This window comes from Cryptotermes secundus, unplaced genomic scaffold, assembly GCF_002891405.2.
Source record: "Cryptotermes secundus unplaced genomic scaffold, Csec_1.0 scaffold116, whole genome shotgun sequence".
NCBI classification, from domain to species: Eukaryota; Metazoa; Arthropoda; class Insecta; order Blattodea; family Kalotermitidae; genus Cryptotermes; species Cryptotermes secundus.
The window spans coordinates 311781-327452 of record NW_019732857.1 but is presented as its reverse complement, the minus strand read 5'-3'; the positions used below and the strand labels follow the sequence as shown (position 1 = coordinate 327452).

The 15672-nt window shown below is 38.0% G+C and overlaps 1 protein-coding gene across 1 annotated transcript; it reads right to left on the bottom strand.

The window, feature by feature from the left end:
- Window positions 1-5034: 5034 nt before the first annotated feature.
- LOC111867752 lies at window positions 5035-9856 on the bottom strand. Its single transcript, XM_023857884.2, has 4 exons — window positions 9636-9856; window positions 8817-9097; window positions 6060-6557; window positions 5035-5484 (listed from the first exon to the last, which is right to left on the bottom strand). The coding sequence occupies exons 1-4, from the start codon at window positions 9703-9705 to the stop codon at window positions 5467-5469; spliced, it is 867 nt and encodes a 288-aa protein (XP_023713652.2). The 5' UTR covers window positions 9706-9856; the 3' UTR covers window positions 5035-5466.
- Between the last annotated feature and the right edge of the window lie 5816 nt (window positions 9857-15672).

The window sequence follows — 15672 nt, the reverse complement described above, 5'->3', positions numbered from 1 at the left end:
TTTACATTCTTCGCAAGTATAATTTGAATGATCAGGTGAAGGAGGATGAGATGTGCAGGGCATGTAGTACGAATTGAGAAAGTCAGAAGGAAAAAGCAACTAGGAAGAACAAGACGTACGTGGGTTGGTAATATTAAAATGTGTCTTAAGTTATAGGATGAGATGGTGTGGATTGGACTTATCTGCCTCAGGATACGCCAGTGGACGGTTCTTGTCAACAAGGTAATGAGCCTGCAGGTTCCATAAAATGATTGGAAGTTCTTGAGTGACTACACAATTGTGGCTTCTCAAGAAGGGCTCAGCTACATTCGTGAGAGATGAATTGACACAGAATTAACAAGTTATTCAAACCCATTGCTTTCTACAGTACAAAGTTAGAGCCATATGATACTCTAAAATATAACTGATATATTATAAATTGAGTACAGTCCTTCAGAAGTTAGTAGATATTCGTCCAATCAAGAAATTTTGCTGAGCGCTAACGTGTTCATAACAGCTCGTCACTCTTCTCTATAGAGAACGAAATGTATCCATTTAATATCTCTAAACCTATTTCTTTAAGATAATTTTTAAAATTGTTCTCCCATCTACCACTACTTCTACTGAGTCACCTCTTTCCTTCAGGTTATTCTGCTAAAATGCATATTAATTGGGTTTCTATCGATTTCGTGCCACACATCCAACCCACTTCATACTCATTTTTATCATCCTAATGATATCTGTCGAGAAGTACGTTTTTGGTGGAGTCTTTACCAATATTTTCGGTATCGTAACTGCAGACCTACAGCTTCGAATGACAAATAATTGTTTGATGATGAATTGGAAGGGAATTTGAGCGAAGCGGTCGTGGCCTACTCCAGACACTGTTCCTGAACTTGTGTGGACGGACAGGTGGAAACCTCGAAAACCCCAATCAGGATAGAATGTGTGAGCCTCAAGTTTCGAAATGCGAACCCACTGAATACAAGTCTACAGAATTACTTCCAGACCAATCTGTTCGATGCGAGAAATATATAGAGACTCCCTATTCTGGAACTGTCTCCACACTCCTGTTACTTCCTGCCTCTTAAATCTATACAATCCTATCGGTAACCTCTTCTCAAACAACCTCAGTATGTTTCCTTGCATTTATGTAGGTCATCGATTTTCGGATGCACACAAAACAAAAGGAATAATTGCGGTTGTGTGCAGTTTAATCATTGTACTTTTAGATAGAAGAGAAGAAGACAACAGATTCGGTACTCCATGACGGCAAACTGACTCCGAATTTCTTCTTCTCTCAGAGTTTTGTGGGTACATTTCTAATGTGTTATGGTCTTTATGAATATAATCGGTAAAGAACAATATTAGAGAATATCAAAGACTTACGATACTCTCTCCCCACTACCCATTCCCCCCCCTACACTCACCAACATAAAACTCAGCACACAGTACATCTGACAGCACATGTAGTAAAGAATAGCAGCGGCACGCACACAAGAAGACTACACAGAGTAAGTACAAATAACAATATAAACGCATAAGAAAACATTACATACATAAGATAATAATACGAATATATTTGTATATTACAGATAACACCTATACAGTGTGAAAACAAGAACTAGCCGCTGCAGCACTTTAGACATAGGGCGAGTAACCCTAACAATTTTAAATTTTAAAATTTAGAGAAAAATTTTAAAGGATTTTAAAATCAGAACTAAAGATTTTATAGTGCTACTACAGCAAAGTCAAAATTAACGTGTGTAAAATAATCTACAAACCAGACAGATATCAACGAAGTAGATGTTGATAATAACAAGGAAATGTTTTAAATGTTAAATTTTGGGCTGGGTGCAGTGTGACAGCCACGTGAGTGTTATACACCTGATGATGGCCGTCTGAGGCCGAAACATGTAGTGTGAAGGAGTAAGATCAAGGACTCATAATATATTGTTTGCATTTGGGACGGAGTTTGTATCATTATATCATTTATCGTATAGAGTGCAACAGGATGCTTAAATATAATATTGTACACAGAAATAACTTTACTCTTTTGGAGAATTCACAAATGATTCTTTGAGATTTGAGACGTAAATTATTTACCTATCAAAACCTACAGAACCGCTATGAATGCATGGCTGAAATCTGCATAGTGTTCTAATTTCTAACTTTGGTATCTGCGCTTATAATCAGATTTCCATGTAGAACGTCACATTAAAGTGACTATTACTCCTATTTCATTCTTGAAGTCCCTGGTTCTGATATCAGCTATGTCGTCCCACTCTCTCCTTCAGTGTCTCACAAAACATTTTTTCGATACCAGCTTCTTAAAATTTCATTTAATTCCGAATACTGTGCAAATAAGCAAAACAACAAAAGGACGCACAAGAGATAGAGGGGAATATGCGGCACAGCGAACTCGCATAGATATTAATACAAATAATGAAATAATTATTTAATTCCTAAATGAACAATTCTATGCATGACACTTATAAAATGTGAAGATGTTTTCAATTTTAAATCTAAATAAAAACAACTTAGCAACTATTTTTTTTTTGTTTCGTATGAGGAGAAAGATCTTATTTGATAATGAAGCAAGTTGTTATCTTTCAAAACGAAGGTCAAAGTTACTTATACTTCACGCATTATCAAACTCATTTAATACAGATAAATATTCTATTACTTTATGATTTTTAAAGCTGAAATTCGTTGTCGAAATCATTTGTAACCCCCACAACCTTTTCATTGTTGAAATTTTCATTCGCAAGTGAATCTTCATTCATTAGGAGTGTCAAATTAACGAATCATTACTGATCTGAAACAAATATGAGTGTTATTTAGGTATATGCTTCGACCAAATCGTGGAAGTATATTACTTGTTGCAATTGGGATAGTTATTAGATGGATATAGAAAATATGACCTTACATAATCGGGAAATAAGGCTAAAAAACTTAAATTTATTTAATCATGTACGGATATCTAACTGGGGCACGCGGTAGCATATTTTGTTGAGGTATTATGCTACAAGCCGGAAGGTCGCGGGTTTGATTCCCGATGAGGTGGACTTTTTTAATTGACTTAATTCTTGCACCCGCATTATGGTCTTAGGGTCGACTTAACCTCTAATAGAAATGAGTACCAGGAATCTTCCTGGGGGATAAAGGCCGACCGGGGCTTAAGACTAACAGCCTTGCCGCCATCTGTGAGCCGATTGTCTAGAAGTGGCATCCTCCACGTCTCACACTCCTATGGGCCTTCATGGCCTGTTACCTTTTTCTAATTTTACGTATATCTAATTTGTAGAAAAAACTCCTTTTAGAGAAATCGGACGTGAGGGCGTGGATTGGGTTCATGTGGCCCAGGATATGGACCAGTGATGGGTTCTTGTGAATAGAGTACTGGATTTTCTGTTTTCATCAGATGAATAGCAATTTTTGTTCTTAGCAAATAGCAGCTTCTCAAGTCGTACTCTGCTTAGTTTCATTATTCCAGGGAAAGACTATAGCCTATATATATTATTGTGTCCTGTGAACATCAGTAAAATATTCCTGATGAACTTTCCATAATAATTTTTGTCGAGTAGCTAGACTGTTTGAACACTTCTGCGCCGGGGGAGTACCGTCACCTGTACACCAGTTGTGCTGTTACCGGAAGCATTACATAACTCTGAGTACCCATAATTGTTATTGAATATTGGTTTCTTTATATGTACTTTGTCTTCTAAACAGTTGCATTGACACTGTCAAGAAGAAAATTATTGCGACACATAATATTTTTCGTCACAAAATTAAAATCACAATTAGTGGGAATCCATAAAAATATAATATGTTTCTCCTGCAAGTAAGTTAGGCGCCATGACGAATAAACGCAACTTAACCCTTACTTAATCCTGCAAACCTGCACCACAAAAGTGGGCTGCATCCATACCTCAACATAAAGACGTTAGACTGTACACTTCTGAAACAGTAATTCTGCAAAAATTTTTACGAAACTTTCCTAACTTAGTAATTACCACTTCAGTTCCTTCTATACTCAAGAATTACAGCGAAATATATTTGTAGATTATATTAGACAGGTAAAGCAAATTTTCCTTGTGCTTAATTAATTGAGCGCTATACCTTGTAGACACGTGGAGTAGTGGAGGTGTAGCTCCATCATTCTTGAACTCAGCATTAGATGGGCGTAAGTGGTCAGCTTTAAGCTATGTCCGTTTTACCCCCAAGGAAAGTGCTCCCCGTTACGACTAGGATAGAAGGCTGTGTAGGCTCTAGGGCTGGTCTATGAGCTTTGAGGTAGACAAAAACATCTTGGACCTGTTGTGATTCCAACCTCTGCTGTCCAGCCCACAGCCCGTCGCTATAACGACTGAGCTATCCCGGTTATTAGCAAAATATTTTCATGTCTGAACAAAAATAAAAGTAAGATGAACACAAAATGTAACACGCTTTCAGACACACAAGAATATGAAACATCAAGCAGTAAAGCCTTTTAAGTACTGTAACGTAATGAAGTAGGTTGGGAATCATTTTAATGATGTTCTATCAGTAAGAACTTGCGTAACTACTCGCTTGAGATGTGAATCAGTCCAGACAACAATTCCACTAGTAACAGCTGACTAATACCTATCAAATAAAAAGATACTTCCCTGACAATCAATTAACTTGAAGAAATAAACGAATGAACAAAAGCCAGTATTACTGTTAAATATTAAAATTCCCCTGAGGAAATAAATGTTTGTGCTTCGTGTACTAAGTTAGGGTTAATTAAAAGAATAGCACCGTGGCTCAGAGGTCGCTCTGCACCTATTCTCATATAAATATATCTTTGTGTGTTAAGGAGTGCTGAAGAGAATGCTCACTTTGCCTTCATATTTCCTATTGCTACTATCGCTGGTCTGTTTTATCCCACAAGAATTTCCGCATGAATTCATCAAGCAATTTGATGTTCTTCAGTTTATATTGATGAATAGTTCCAAATTGACAACTTAATCTAAAATTTGGTGTTCAAACTCATATATTGCTACGAATGTTCTTGCCGTCTGCGGTGTAACATGGTGTAGACGGTGGGTAGGAAAAGATGTTTCGGAGGAATCTGCTGCCTCCATCTTCATTCAAACGGTATTGTGTGACACCCCAGAAGATTTATTCTTGAGAACTCCACATTTGTGCTAGTCAGCCACCTCATTAGTCGCATTTTACGTGGCTCTTTTTATCCAGAAATACAAACAGACAATTTCAACTCTTAAATAACTCTTACAATGGAGATACAAATTCCTCAGAATTGCGAGTGATTGCACCATTTTGGTATTATGACATTCACGTTTGTGATGTATTGGGTCTGAGATTCTCTTAGCGGTGGCTATGAAGAGTTCCATCTTTCGGAATATGACGTCGGTCTACGTTCACAGGACTACATGAGGTTAAGTCACAAGGAGCTCTTCAAACTTTTCTCGTTCGAACATTGTACAAGTTTCCGAAATCCCGTTATGTTACGTGTGCAATCTGTAACAAGAAAGAACAAATATGTTGATATTGTTATTAGTGTTTACACATTTCAGAAAAACATAACAACGGGCTTGCCAATTGAAAGAGTGAGACATATAACACCTCCATCTTCAGGTCGGAAATTAAGCCAAACAAGATTTCAGCCTCACATGCATATCTACTGGTCTGTTGAACTACGCGACATTAAAACCCGGAAGACCCTACCCTTTCAAGAGGGGGACTGCATTTACGAAGAGCCCTGCCGGAGGCAGCGTAGCTACATGTTGATCTAATTTTATGTGAGAAGTTGAGGTGTGAAACAATTTGTCCCAGGAAAGCGACAGAATCTTTGGGTTTACACTCAGCATTAAACTACAGAACACTTGTGATCATGTTAACTGGGATCTACTAACTTACTAGATTCACACAACAGATGGGCACACATTCTTGTTCTTAAAAGTGATACGTAGTCAAGTTTACCATGATAAATACATAAATATTACGAGACAGAGATCATCCTGTCAGACAGGGAGAATCAACAGAGATGAGGGTAAAACACAACAAACAGTTAGTGGGTATGATACATAACATACCTGATTTACATTGTGGCTGTTCAGAATGCATTTCAGAGATAACTCAGCAATGAACACAAGTATGCATATCATATCTCCAGCACACAGCAGCAGAAAGGCTCCTTGAACATTCTCCATTCGTAACATTTCTGGCCTTACATCCTTCTTTCCAGTTTTGTCGAACAGCCTTGTTATGATCGGATCCACACTTCGGTACAGAATGCTCTTTTTCCAGTACTGCACAATTCCAGTCTCTATCAGACGAACTAGCACCTCATTGAATGCTGTTGTGTATGGCGACATCTTGGAAAGTCCCAATGAGATGAAGTACCGGCTGATGCACTCCCGCATCACACGAAGTTCTGTCATTTCTTCTCGAGACACAGGTGTTCCTTCAAGGTAGTATGGCGGTTTCCCTTCTAGCACGTAGCCTAGTGCTGCATGTGTGTGTGGTCTCTTATGATGGGATTCTTCGTTGTATAACTGGAATTTGCGTATGAAACGACTATGCCATGAGTTCTGTGAACATTAAAGTAAATTATTGGCATTATTCTACTACAATATACAATCTAAATTGCATTTCCTATAGATCTTTATAGCCTTTTGATGGATGTTTATTGCTCAACTGAATAATGTTCTTGTATTGTATTGCTCTCATGGACGGTTATACTAAGTAACACATGATGAGGGACGACAAGGACATCTAACGATAATCTGGTCACTTTCGTAGTAAAGAATTCTCGTTAAAGACCATAACATGCCTAGTTCCTTAATCAATAAATTCCGCATACAGAGTAAATTAAAAATAAAGCAATCTATCCGAAAAGGGTCGATGTTTTTTCAAAACACAGACATATATCTGTATGTAAAATTAGGTATTTGTCATAATCAGACGCAAGTTGTGAATCATCTGAATTATCTCTAGCTAGCTCCAGTTGTGTGTGAAAAACTGAAATTTCACTGTCTGTTTACAGGACCGTATGCACTTAGAACTGTTACAGCACCAGGTAATTTAATTCTGATATGTAAATTTCATTTGAAGTAACTAACGGAAACTCATTAATACGCAGGAAGTAATATCACAATCTTCTCTCCATAATTTGGCCGTTTGCTATTAGTTTCATGTAGAAGCTTGTGTCTCCTTTATTATGCCCCAGTTTTGTCTTGTGTGGAGCATTTTGTATTTGCCTTCTCTTTCACCTATCATCTGCCTCAGAAGAGGGGCTGATACGCTAGTATAACGTTTATCGGAGGATTAGAAGGGAACAAACTGATAACATTTAAATTTACTAATAGGGCAATATGTTCTTCAGAACAAGCGAAAGGAATGGATTAATTTACCTGTAGGTTCACTAACTCTCATGATTTGCGAGATTTGTTCTGTTACAGTTCTCTTTCTAACAATTTCTGAAACTCATCACATAATTGGTGTCCCTTGCGCGCACATCTCACTGTCATGACATGATACTCTTTAATGTTACAAAAAAAAATATTTACCGAATTTTGGATTCCCCATACTAATCTGAAGAGAGGAAGCATTAGCAGAGGAAAGTCAAGTTTAATCCCTTTCGGGTTCTGTGAGTATTCGATAATGATTTCCGATTAAGCAACGAAAAAGATAAATTTCACTTGGTTCATTCTGGTCCGTCACACTAGCAATATTATAAAAGATTATGATTTTTGTGTTTTTATAATCTTTCATCCTTTACATGTTTCGGTCGGGGCGACCGCCTTCAGAAGGACATTACGAACACATATGGAAAATAATATTACAATGTCATAAATATGAAATATTATTCTTTAATATTCATGAATTATTATAGTTAGTTTATTTAAAAATATGGTTTAAAAAAATGTTAAAATCTATAACCAATTTCGTTCATGTCCTCTCTACTTCTTCTCTTTAAAGGAAGGTGAATGTAGGCAACGTCGTGGTTCCGTTGTTTGAAAAATAGAACTCTTTAGTGTCATCCAGTTGTTCGGGCCATTCTGTGTTTCTACAGATTTCGGTGCTCCGACCGAAACATATAAAGAATGAAAGACTAAAAAAACAATATCTATCAATCACACTTGACGGCGTTAATAGTCTATTATAGAAGGACACATTTTCTTTATGACGAAATTTTCCAGTGACTCAAATAGTTCTGCATGCGAACGGATTTTACGAGTTAGCATAAAATTAGAAGTACTCTTATTTTTACAAATTAACAAAATCAATATCTTATACTGATGTTTGTGTGTTCTATTTCCACTTGTATAAACTGCGTCGGCAAAACTTCCGTGTAGATAAATTGTACATACATTAATTTTCTAAAATAAGTTTCGGCATTTCGTCCATCATCAGATATGCTCATTCGCCGTTTAATACATTGCACATCACTTAGATTGGCCAAAGTTTTTGTGGGTGAATTTGTATAGTTGGTTTCTTGTAAATACATTTACAGAAAGAACAAATTTATATATAAAAGGATTTAGTTTTGAACTAAATTTAAAACACATTTGACAATTTAAATTTTTAATATTTAACGTTCTAACTAGGATATATATGATATAATTACAACCCAATATACTGAGCAGACAACGAAAAATATAATCACTCTAAACACTGGCAGTCGGAAAGGGCAAAGTTTGTGAGCATTGCAACCAATAATAAACGTGCGTACCTAATGCTGGCCGAAAGGCAAAGATATGCGGTAGATAATGAAGGCATATTGTATCTATAGATGAATTGTCCTGGTGGAAATAAGTACAACTGTAAATACAAGAAAACACACATACCTCGATATCGAATAGGATCTCCACTGCGGGGTAATATGCTGAGCTCCAATATATGTCCGCTTCGACCAATGCTCGGATTGTGTCCAACGGCTTGGAATATGTGGGAACAGTCAAATGGGACACCAGTCCGCTGGAATATGCTGTAGTTATCAGCAGAGTAAACACCGCCCACGAATTCAGCACATGCCTTACTTCGTACAGCCGATGTTGTGATGTTGCTGGGTTCGCCATTGTCAGAACGCCCAGCACGGCCAACAAATAGTCGCACCAGCTAAGACGCCCTGAGAACAGGCCAATGAGCGGTTACCGCATGTTTTATATTCCTTTGCATGCAGTTGTGTCTCTCCTGAGCTCTGATATCCTACTTGGTAAGGAAATACGGCCGTCTGGGGTATCATTACAGCCGTGTGTCCACGTGACCCCTTCCACCACGTCTGCATTAGTAGGTGCGCTTCAATGAAACTGGGTACTAATGTAGTGAGACTAAAATCGCTCAAGTTTTGCACGACTTCCACAGTGGTAGCGATAATATTTCCCCTAATACAGAGGCCTGAGAATGGTTCTGATAATATATTTTCATAATTCCGAAATACTTCGTGTCTTGACGCATGCCGATGTGCGGCCTACCTTAGAGAGATTAGAATATAGTCGACATACGGAACATGATGTTCAGAACAGTTACGGCCACCAAAGAAACATTAGTTATGTGAACATTGCGGAGGTAAGTTCAGATGCGTCCAGTTTCGTTACTTTTCTTGGATCGCTCCTTACAGTAGTGTAATGAAGTCGTTAACATGGCTGCAGCAGATTCACCCTTACCTTCAGTGGTATTTAGTGCACCTGGGGGACTGAGTCGAGCTAGGAGCCACATCACGGTAGCTACGAACATTGTGGCGGCAGTAAGTGAACCCCACAGAGATGATCTGAACGGTAGGAAGATGGCGCTGAGTTTCTTGAGACGTTCTGGCCGAGGAACCAGGAACGTGTTGCACACCGAGTTCCAGGGAAACGTGAGGTCGATGTCACTTGCTTGAGGATCCACCAGCCACAGAAAGCAAAATCCCACATCTGCTCTTCCATCCACCAGCGCACCTATAATCCCGCCTGACCAGGAACCATTCTCAAATTTCTGTCCCCATTTATTCTTTTCGGCTGGCTCCTCTAGTTTCCACGTGAAGTTGAGTCGGCGCGAAACCTCAAGAAATATTTTCATCTCTATGCCATCCAAGACGCCTACGAAAGAACAAACTGAATGTGAGAGCTGGTTACTTGACTAACAGAACAAATAATAGACTAGCAAGCACAGCATGAAGTTGCGATGGTCTAAATATGTAGCCCAGGTGAGGAACACAACATTTTTATACAGAATTTGGTACGAAAAGCTCATCAAAATTTGTCAGTTTAGAGATTGAGGAGGACGTTAAATGATAACATTAAAATAGATAGCCTATAAATAAGATTGATCTTGAGTTTAGGCAGGACTGAAGCGATGCAGCATTGCATCCAGTGGCGGTCTCCCCAATTAGCTGGGTTAATACCTTACAAGTTACTGGCCATCAGTAGCTGTCGCTTTCTTAAGATATTGATATTGTGCCTCTGAGTTGGCAAAATAGTCAACTTCGAACTGACAAGATGCTGCTGGAACATTGAATGGGTTGTAAAAACGTAAAAGAGGTGACGATGTACAATTTCTACTAATTCTACAAGTAAAGTAGATATGTTATTAGAAGTACTATCATCTAAGATGCGATGACGTTTAGTCCAGTAGCAGTATACTGATGTTTCAGGAGAAGGTATTGCCTCCATCTTCAGAGTTGAAGACTACAAACAAGAAAAGACCATAATCGTGCAACTAGCTCTGTTTTCAATCTTTGATTTGTTGTTTACTTATTGGGCTTTCCTGCTTTGGTATAATTTTAACCCTTAAGATGTAGGCAGTATATGTTTCTAAAATATTTTAAAATTTTTAACAGACACACATCGGTACTCTAGGAGGGAAAACCAAGGATACACCTATCCAGAAAGTAACATCTTCTGGTGGTAATGGTGGCACACAATGAGGGAAATAATTATGTTCTTTGCAACAAATTTGCACAAACACTTGAGTATTTAAACTGTCACTAATAGTTACCATGCTTTCCGTTTTCCTGGTATGATGCACTCGTCGCACCATTTCCAGTTCCATACGAAAGAGGAGGGCAATGGAAAGTGCTCACACTTAAGGAACGGCCCATGTAATTCTTAATAGATGACGATTTGTCTTTAAACAATTTGGTATTATCCGTTACCTCATGCAGTTCTCCTAAAGTGTCCAGACGGTATACCGCCTCTCTAACGCTACAAATAACAGCCACTTGTGCTGCTCCGAACTTCCTCGCTGCCAGGAACTCAACTCCTGGACACATTTCGCTCAAGATAAAAATTATAACATTGTCACGTGATCTGAAAGGTAAATCTTTCACAGAAGCCAGTATCTCGTGTCTACTGTCTACGAGCACGAAATATTCCTTACAAGGAAAATCTAAGTGATTATGTCCAATTGTTACTGGAATAACAGACATCTTGTGGACTTCAGACGCTAACTCTTCTGCCACTGCACTGCTCGAAATGAAATCAATGCACCTGCTTCCGGAAAACATTTCGGAAGATAATTTTACAGCATTCTGTATTTGCTGCTTGGAGGCGCCATTGAATTCTTCGATATGGAGCGAACTGTAGCTGCTGGGAAAGACGAGAGTGAAGACAAGCCACCAGATCTGTAAGTAAGAAGTGTTCATATTGATCAGTACATCAAACCAAGACTTTCATGGAAGGAAGAGAAGAATCTACGGTCTTATAATTTAGAAAATTTCTCTGAAAGTTGAGGACTAATTTTGATTACATTTTCAGTAATATAGTTCAATCATTCATCATTATGTATGTACACACCTGAGGACTATTAACCATGACTGAACACTGAATGTTTAATTCAGTAAACTATGAATCTATTGATATATTCAGCGCAATCGCTTATTGTATATAGCAGAATCAATGTGATAGGTGACGGTATAAAAACTCGTAAACCGATTTCCCTGAAAAATATTTTGTACTCAGGCCCCAGAAATTTCTCACTTTAGTACCTAAAATTACGCCATGACCTCTTCCTTCCATCAAATTTTCAATCAATTTTCCACTGATCTTCCTAACATTTACTTTAGCCTGAAAAACTTGTAATACTGGCAAAGTCGTTAAACCAATCCATTGATGAGATATCAAAAGAGAGAAAATTCTTTCTTAGTGTAACGTTCTGCATTACAATGTTTTATATGTGAGCAGTGGCGCTGAGAACGGATGTAAGTGCGAAATTCAGTAAAGGAGAGGTACATACTTGGCAAGCCTTTCGGAACGCTGTTATTTTTACATACATTATCTGATGTTGCACAATTTTGTATATATTTCAGTGATGGTGATGTGTTGATAGGGACTATCACGAATAGAAAGGATAATACATTCTAGACCCTATCGTTCTGCGTTCCAAGTAATTTATTTACAAGTTTTAAGTATTAAAAATGTTCCATGTTTTTATTCTACGGGTATATAGAAAGAATCACGGACAGATTAGTTACTGTCATCACTTCAGCATACGTAAGCTTTCGTAGCTCATTTAGCAAAATGTCGGAGTGATATAATTATATAGATAACGTCTACATAACAAGATATTCTTGCTTCGATCCCCTTTATCACCTCATTGCCATCCGAAATGACGACAGTAAACCAGCTGGTCAAGGAGTATAATTGTATAAGCAAGAACACCGCCATTGTTCTGCATGAAGTGCAGAGTATTTAGTTCTGTTGGAAGGCGCGTATAGACTCACGGTATTCAAGTTATGCTCAGACGTTACACAAGATATACAAGGAGCAGTGCGTATCTTGTTTAAAGACGCTCTCTGCAGCTCAGGTTATAGCCAAAATTTAGAATGGTAAAATGATAAGCGAATAATGAATTAGTAGGAATGTGGAAGGAAACGGCCGCGATATAATTTAGGTACAATCCCGTAATTTATCTCGAAGGCCACGAACATCTAAGCCAGCAAAGTCTGCCTCCGGGAAAAGATTTTGAATTCAGCACTTCCAGAATGAGAAGTACGGGTGCCACCCCACTTGAGTGCGTTCTTCGGTCACGCACTCCGTTAGCCCTGCGGTTCAGCTGGCGTCGTGAATTTATGGAAGGCATTTCAATATGCCGAATCAGTCCTACGTGCTGCCCTCGTGTATTCATTAAGTATTCCGTTGGTTCCTACTACTTACTGGAAAGTTGTGGAGTGGTGAAAACAATTTGAAACAGCTCTTGTGCAAGCAGACATACTGTGACAGTACATTGCTATACTAAACAAGGATAATGTATGCGTGTCCTAGGGAAAGTTTGCGAATGAAAATTTAATGACGCAGATATAGCTATATTATAACAATGAATACATGAAAATAAAATTATGGTGCCCATAAATATTGTTTCGAGACATGTTAAATTACTTACATCAACTTAAGAAATCTGCCCCTGGCACAGGGAGAGTATTTATGTTTTGTATGTTTTTCAGACTGAACAGAGATTAATTTCCTGAACATCATTAAGAGAATTTTTATAGTGACACAGTGTATTTATGTGAGGTAGAATTACATTTAAAATACTGTAGAAGAAATTCATGCTTGAAACTGTTTACTTACTTACTCACTCATGGAGCTGAGCCCTTCTTGAAGAGCCGCCAGTTCTGCAGCTACTCAAGAATTTCCCAGCATTTTATGGAACCCGAAGGTTCATCACCGTCTTCACAAGAGCCCTCCACTGGTCCCTATCCAGATTTATCCAAACCATACCATCCCATCGTATCTCTCTAAGATCCATTCTAATATTGTCCACCCACGTACGCCTTGGTCTTCCCTGTGGTCTCTTTCCTTCTTTCTTTCCCACCAATATCCTATACGCATTCATCGTCTCCCCCGTTCGTGCTACATGACCTGCCCACCTCATCCTCCTTGACTTGATCATTCTAATTATATTTGGAGAAGAGTACAAGTTATGAAGCTCCTCATTATGCAGTTTACTTGAAAGTGTTTACGTACAAAATTTATGGTTACGTTAGAATAAGTTGTAAATTACCACATGAGTATATCCATAACTAGATACAGTAAGAAGGTTATTTACATCTTGTTGTAAAGTACACAGTATACCAAGAAAACGAACTCTATCAAAGACGATGGTCATGGTTTCGTTTAGAGATGCGGCATCAAACGGTGAACTATTATGATCCAATTGTTCTTAGGGATTAACAAAGGTGGTAATCAATATATAAATTAGATATTTTAATTGAGCATTTCTAATATTTAAATTAATATTCTCGCGCTATTTTACATCTCGAAGTTTCATTGAGAATCACAGGTGTTCTGAATTTTGTCCACCATCTGGTATTCTTAAAAACTAGATAAAACATCATTTCGGAAACTGGATCTCTGTCCGTCCTCATGTGAGACAAAATCTAAACACCTGAGAAGTGCCAGTGCAATACAGCATCGTTAGAACCCTTAAGAATCTACTTAAAATGTCATGACGAGCAGGGGAAGTAAAATGTCTCGTTTTACTTAAATTCTACTGCGTTGTATCATATCGAAGTGTATTTTGAAACAGCATGTCGGGGACTAAATTCAATGAAGAAAGCAGCATTTATAAAACTAATGACATCTCCGGCAGCCTTCATTTGAAACACAGAAGTAAATGTGGTCATACAAAAATTCAAAATATGTGACGGTCAGAAGTGCAAATATATTGCATACAGTGCGAATATAATAGCAAAATCTTCATCCTCTGCTCTACTGCATGATACGAGCAAGCAGCTGTTTCGTTTCATGCAACAGGAATGGTTTTCTGGCTATCGCAGAAGTGGTGCGAACATACGTGTCACGGGAACGCCTGTCTAAGGGGTAGCAACGTCCTGCCGGTCCTCCCGAGAAAGCGTTCGAAATTGAACTCACAATAATTGTATTAGTGACACAATTAAAGAAGAAATGTTGGATTTGAGGTACTCGCTATGTTGCAATGAAAAGATTTCTCTTCTGGGTTAAGACGCCGTGTAGGCCAGCATAAGTTGACGAGGTCTGCTTGTGCCTGCTTCATCCTGGTTTCTTGCTTGGATTACAAACTCTTCAACCCAGGAGATAGAAACTATATTTTGAATAAAAAAACTGTCTTTCGCAGGACTACAAGGCATCATGATCTTGGCGATACAATTCTACGTAAGAAAATATTTACATATTTTCAATCATGAAGATAAATTCTCCATATTTTCCATATTTACTTCCAGTTTCATGCCACCCCATACTTCCGATCTGACAACGAAGATCTGTATAGTTGAACGCACTTAACTAAGTGTCTGTTCGCTGAAATGTCAGCAGAGTTCATATATTATTGCACATCCTCTAGTCGGTGGCTGGTTTAACTTTGAGTGGTAGTCAGAAACGTTTCGATATGCAGCAAGATGGTCAGAAAGATAAATAGAAAGGAAATAATTACCCCCCCTCCATAATGGACACTTGCCATGAGTTAAAGACATGCATTGTCGCAATGTTAAACTGTAATTTGCTTTTCACAATCATTAAAATGACTGTTGATGATAGTAGTATGAAAATGTTCCATTTATAAAATATTTAGTTTTCGAATATTAGAATTCGATATTTTCATACTCTAAATAAACATTTCGTCTATATACTAAGTAACAGTAATATAATTAGGCTTACATGGGTCTCACAACTTTGTTACGGATAGAGCTAGTGATTTTCTTTGTCTGGGTTCTTCTTACATTGAACTGCACTGAAACAAGATAATTGA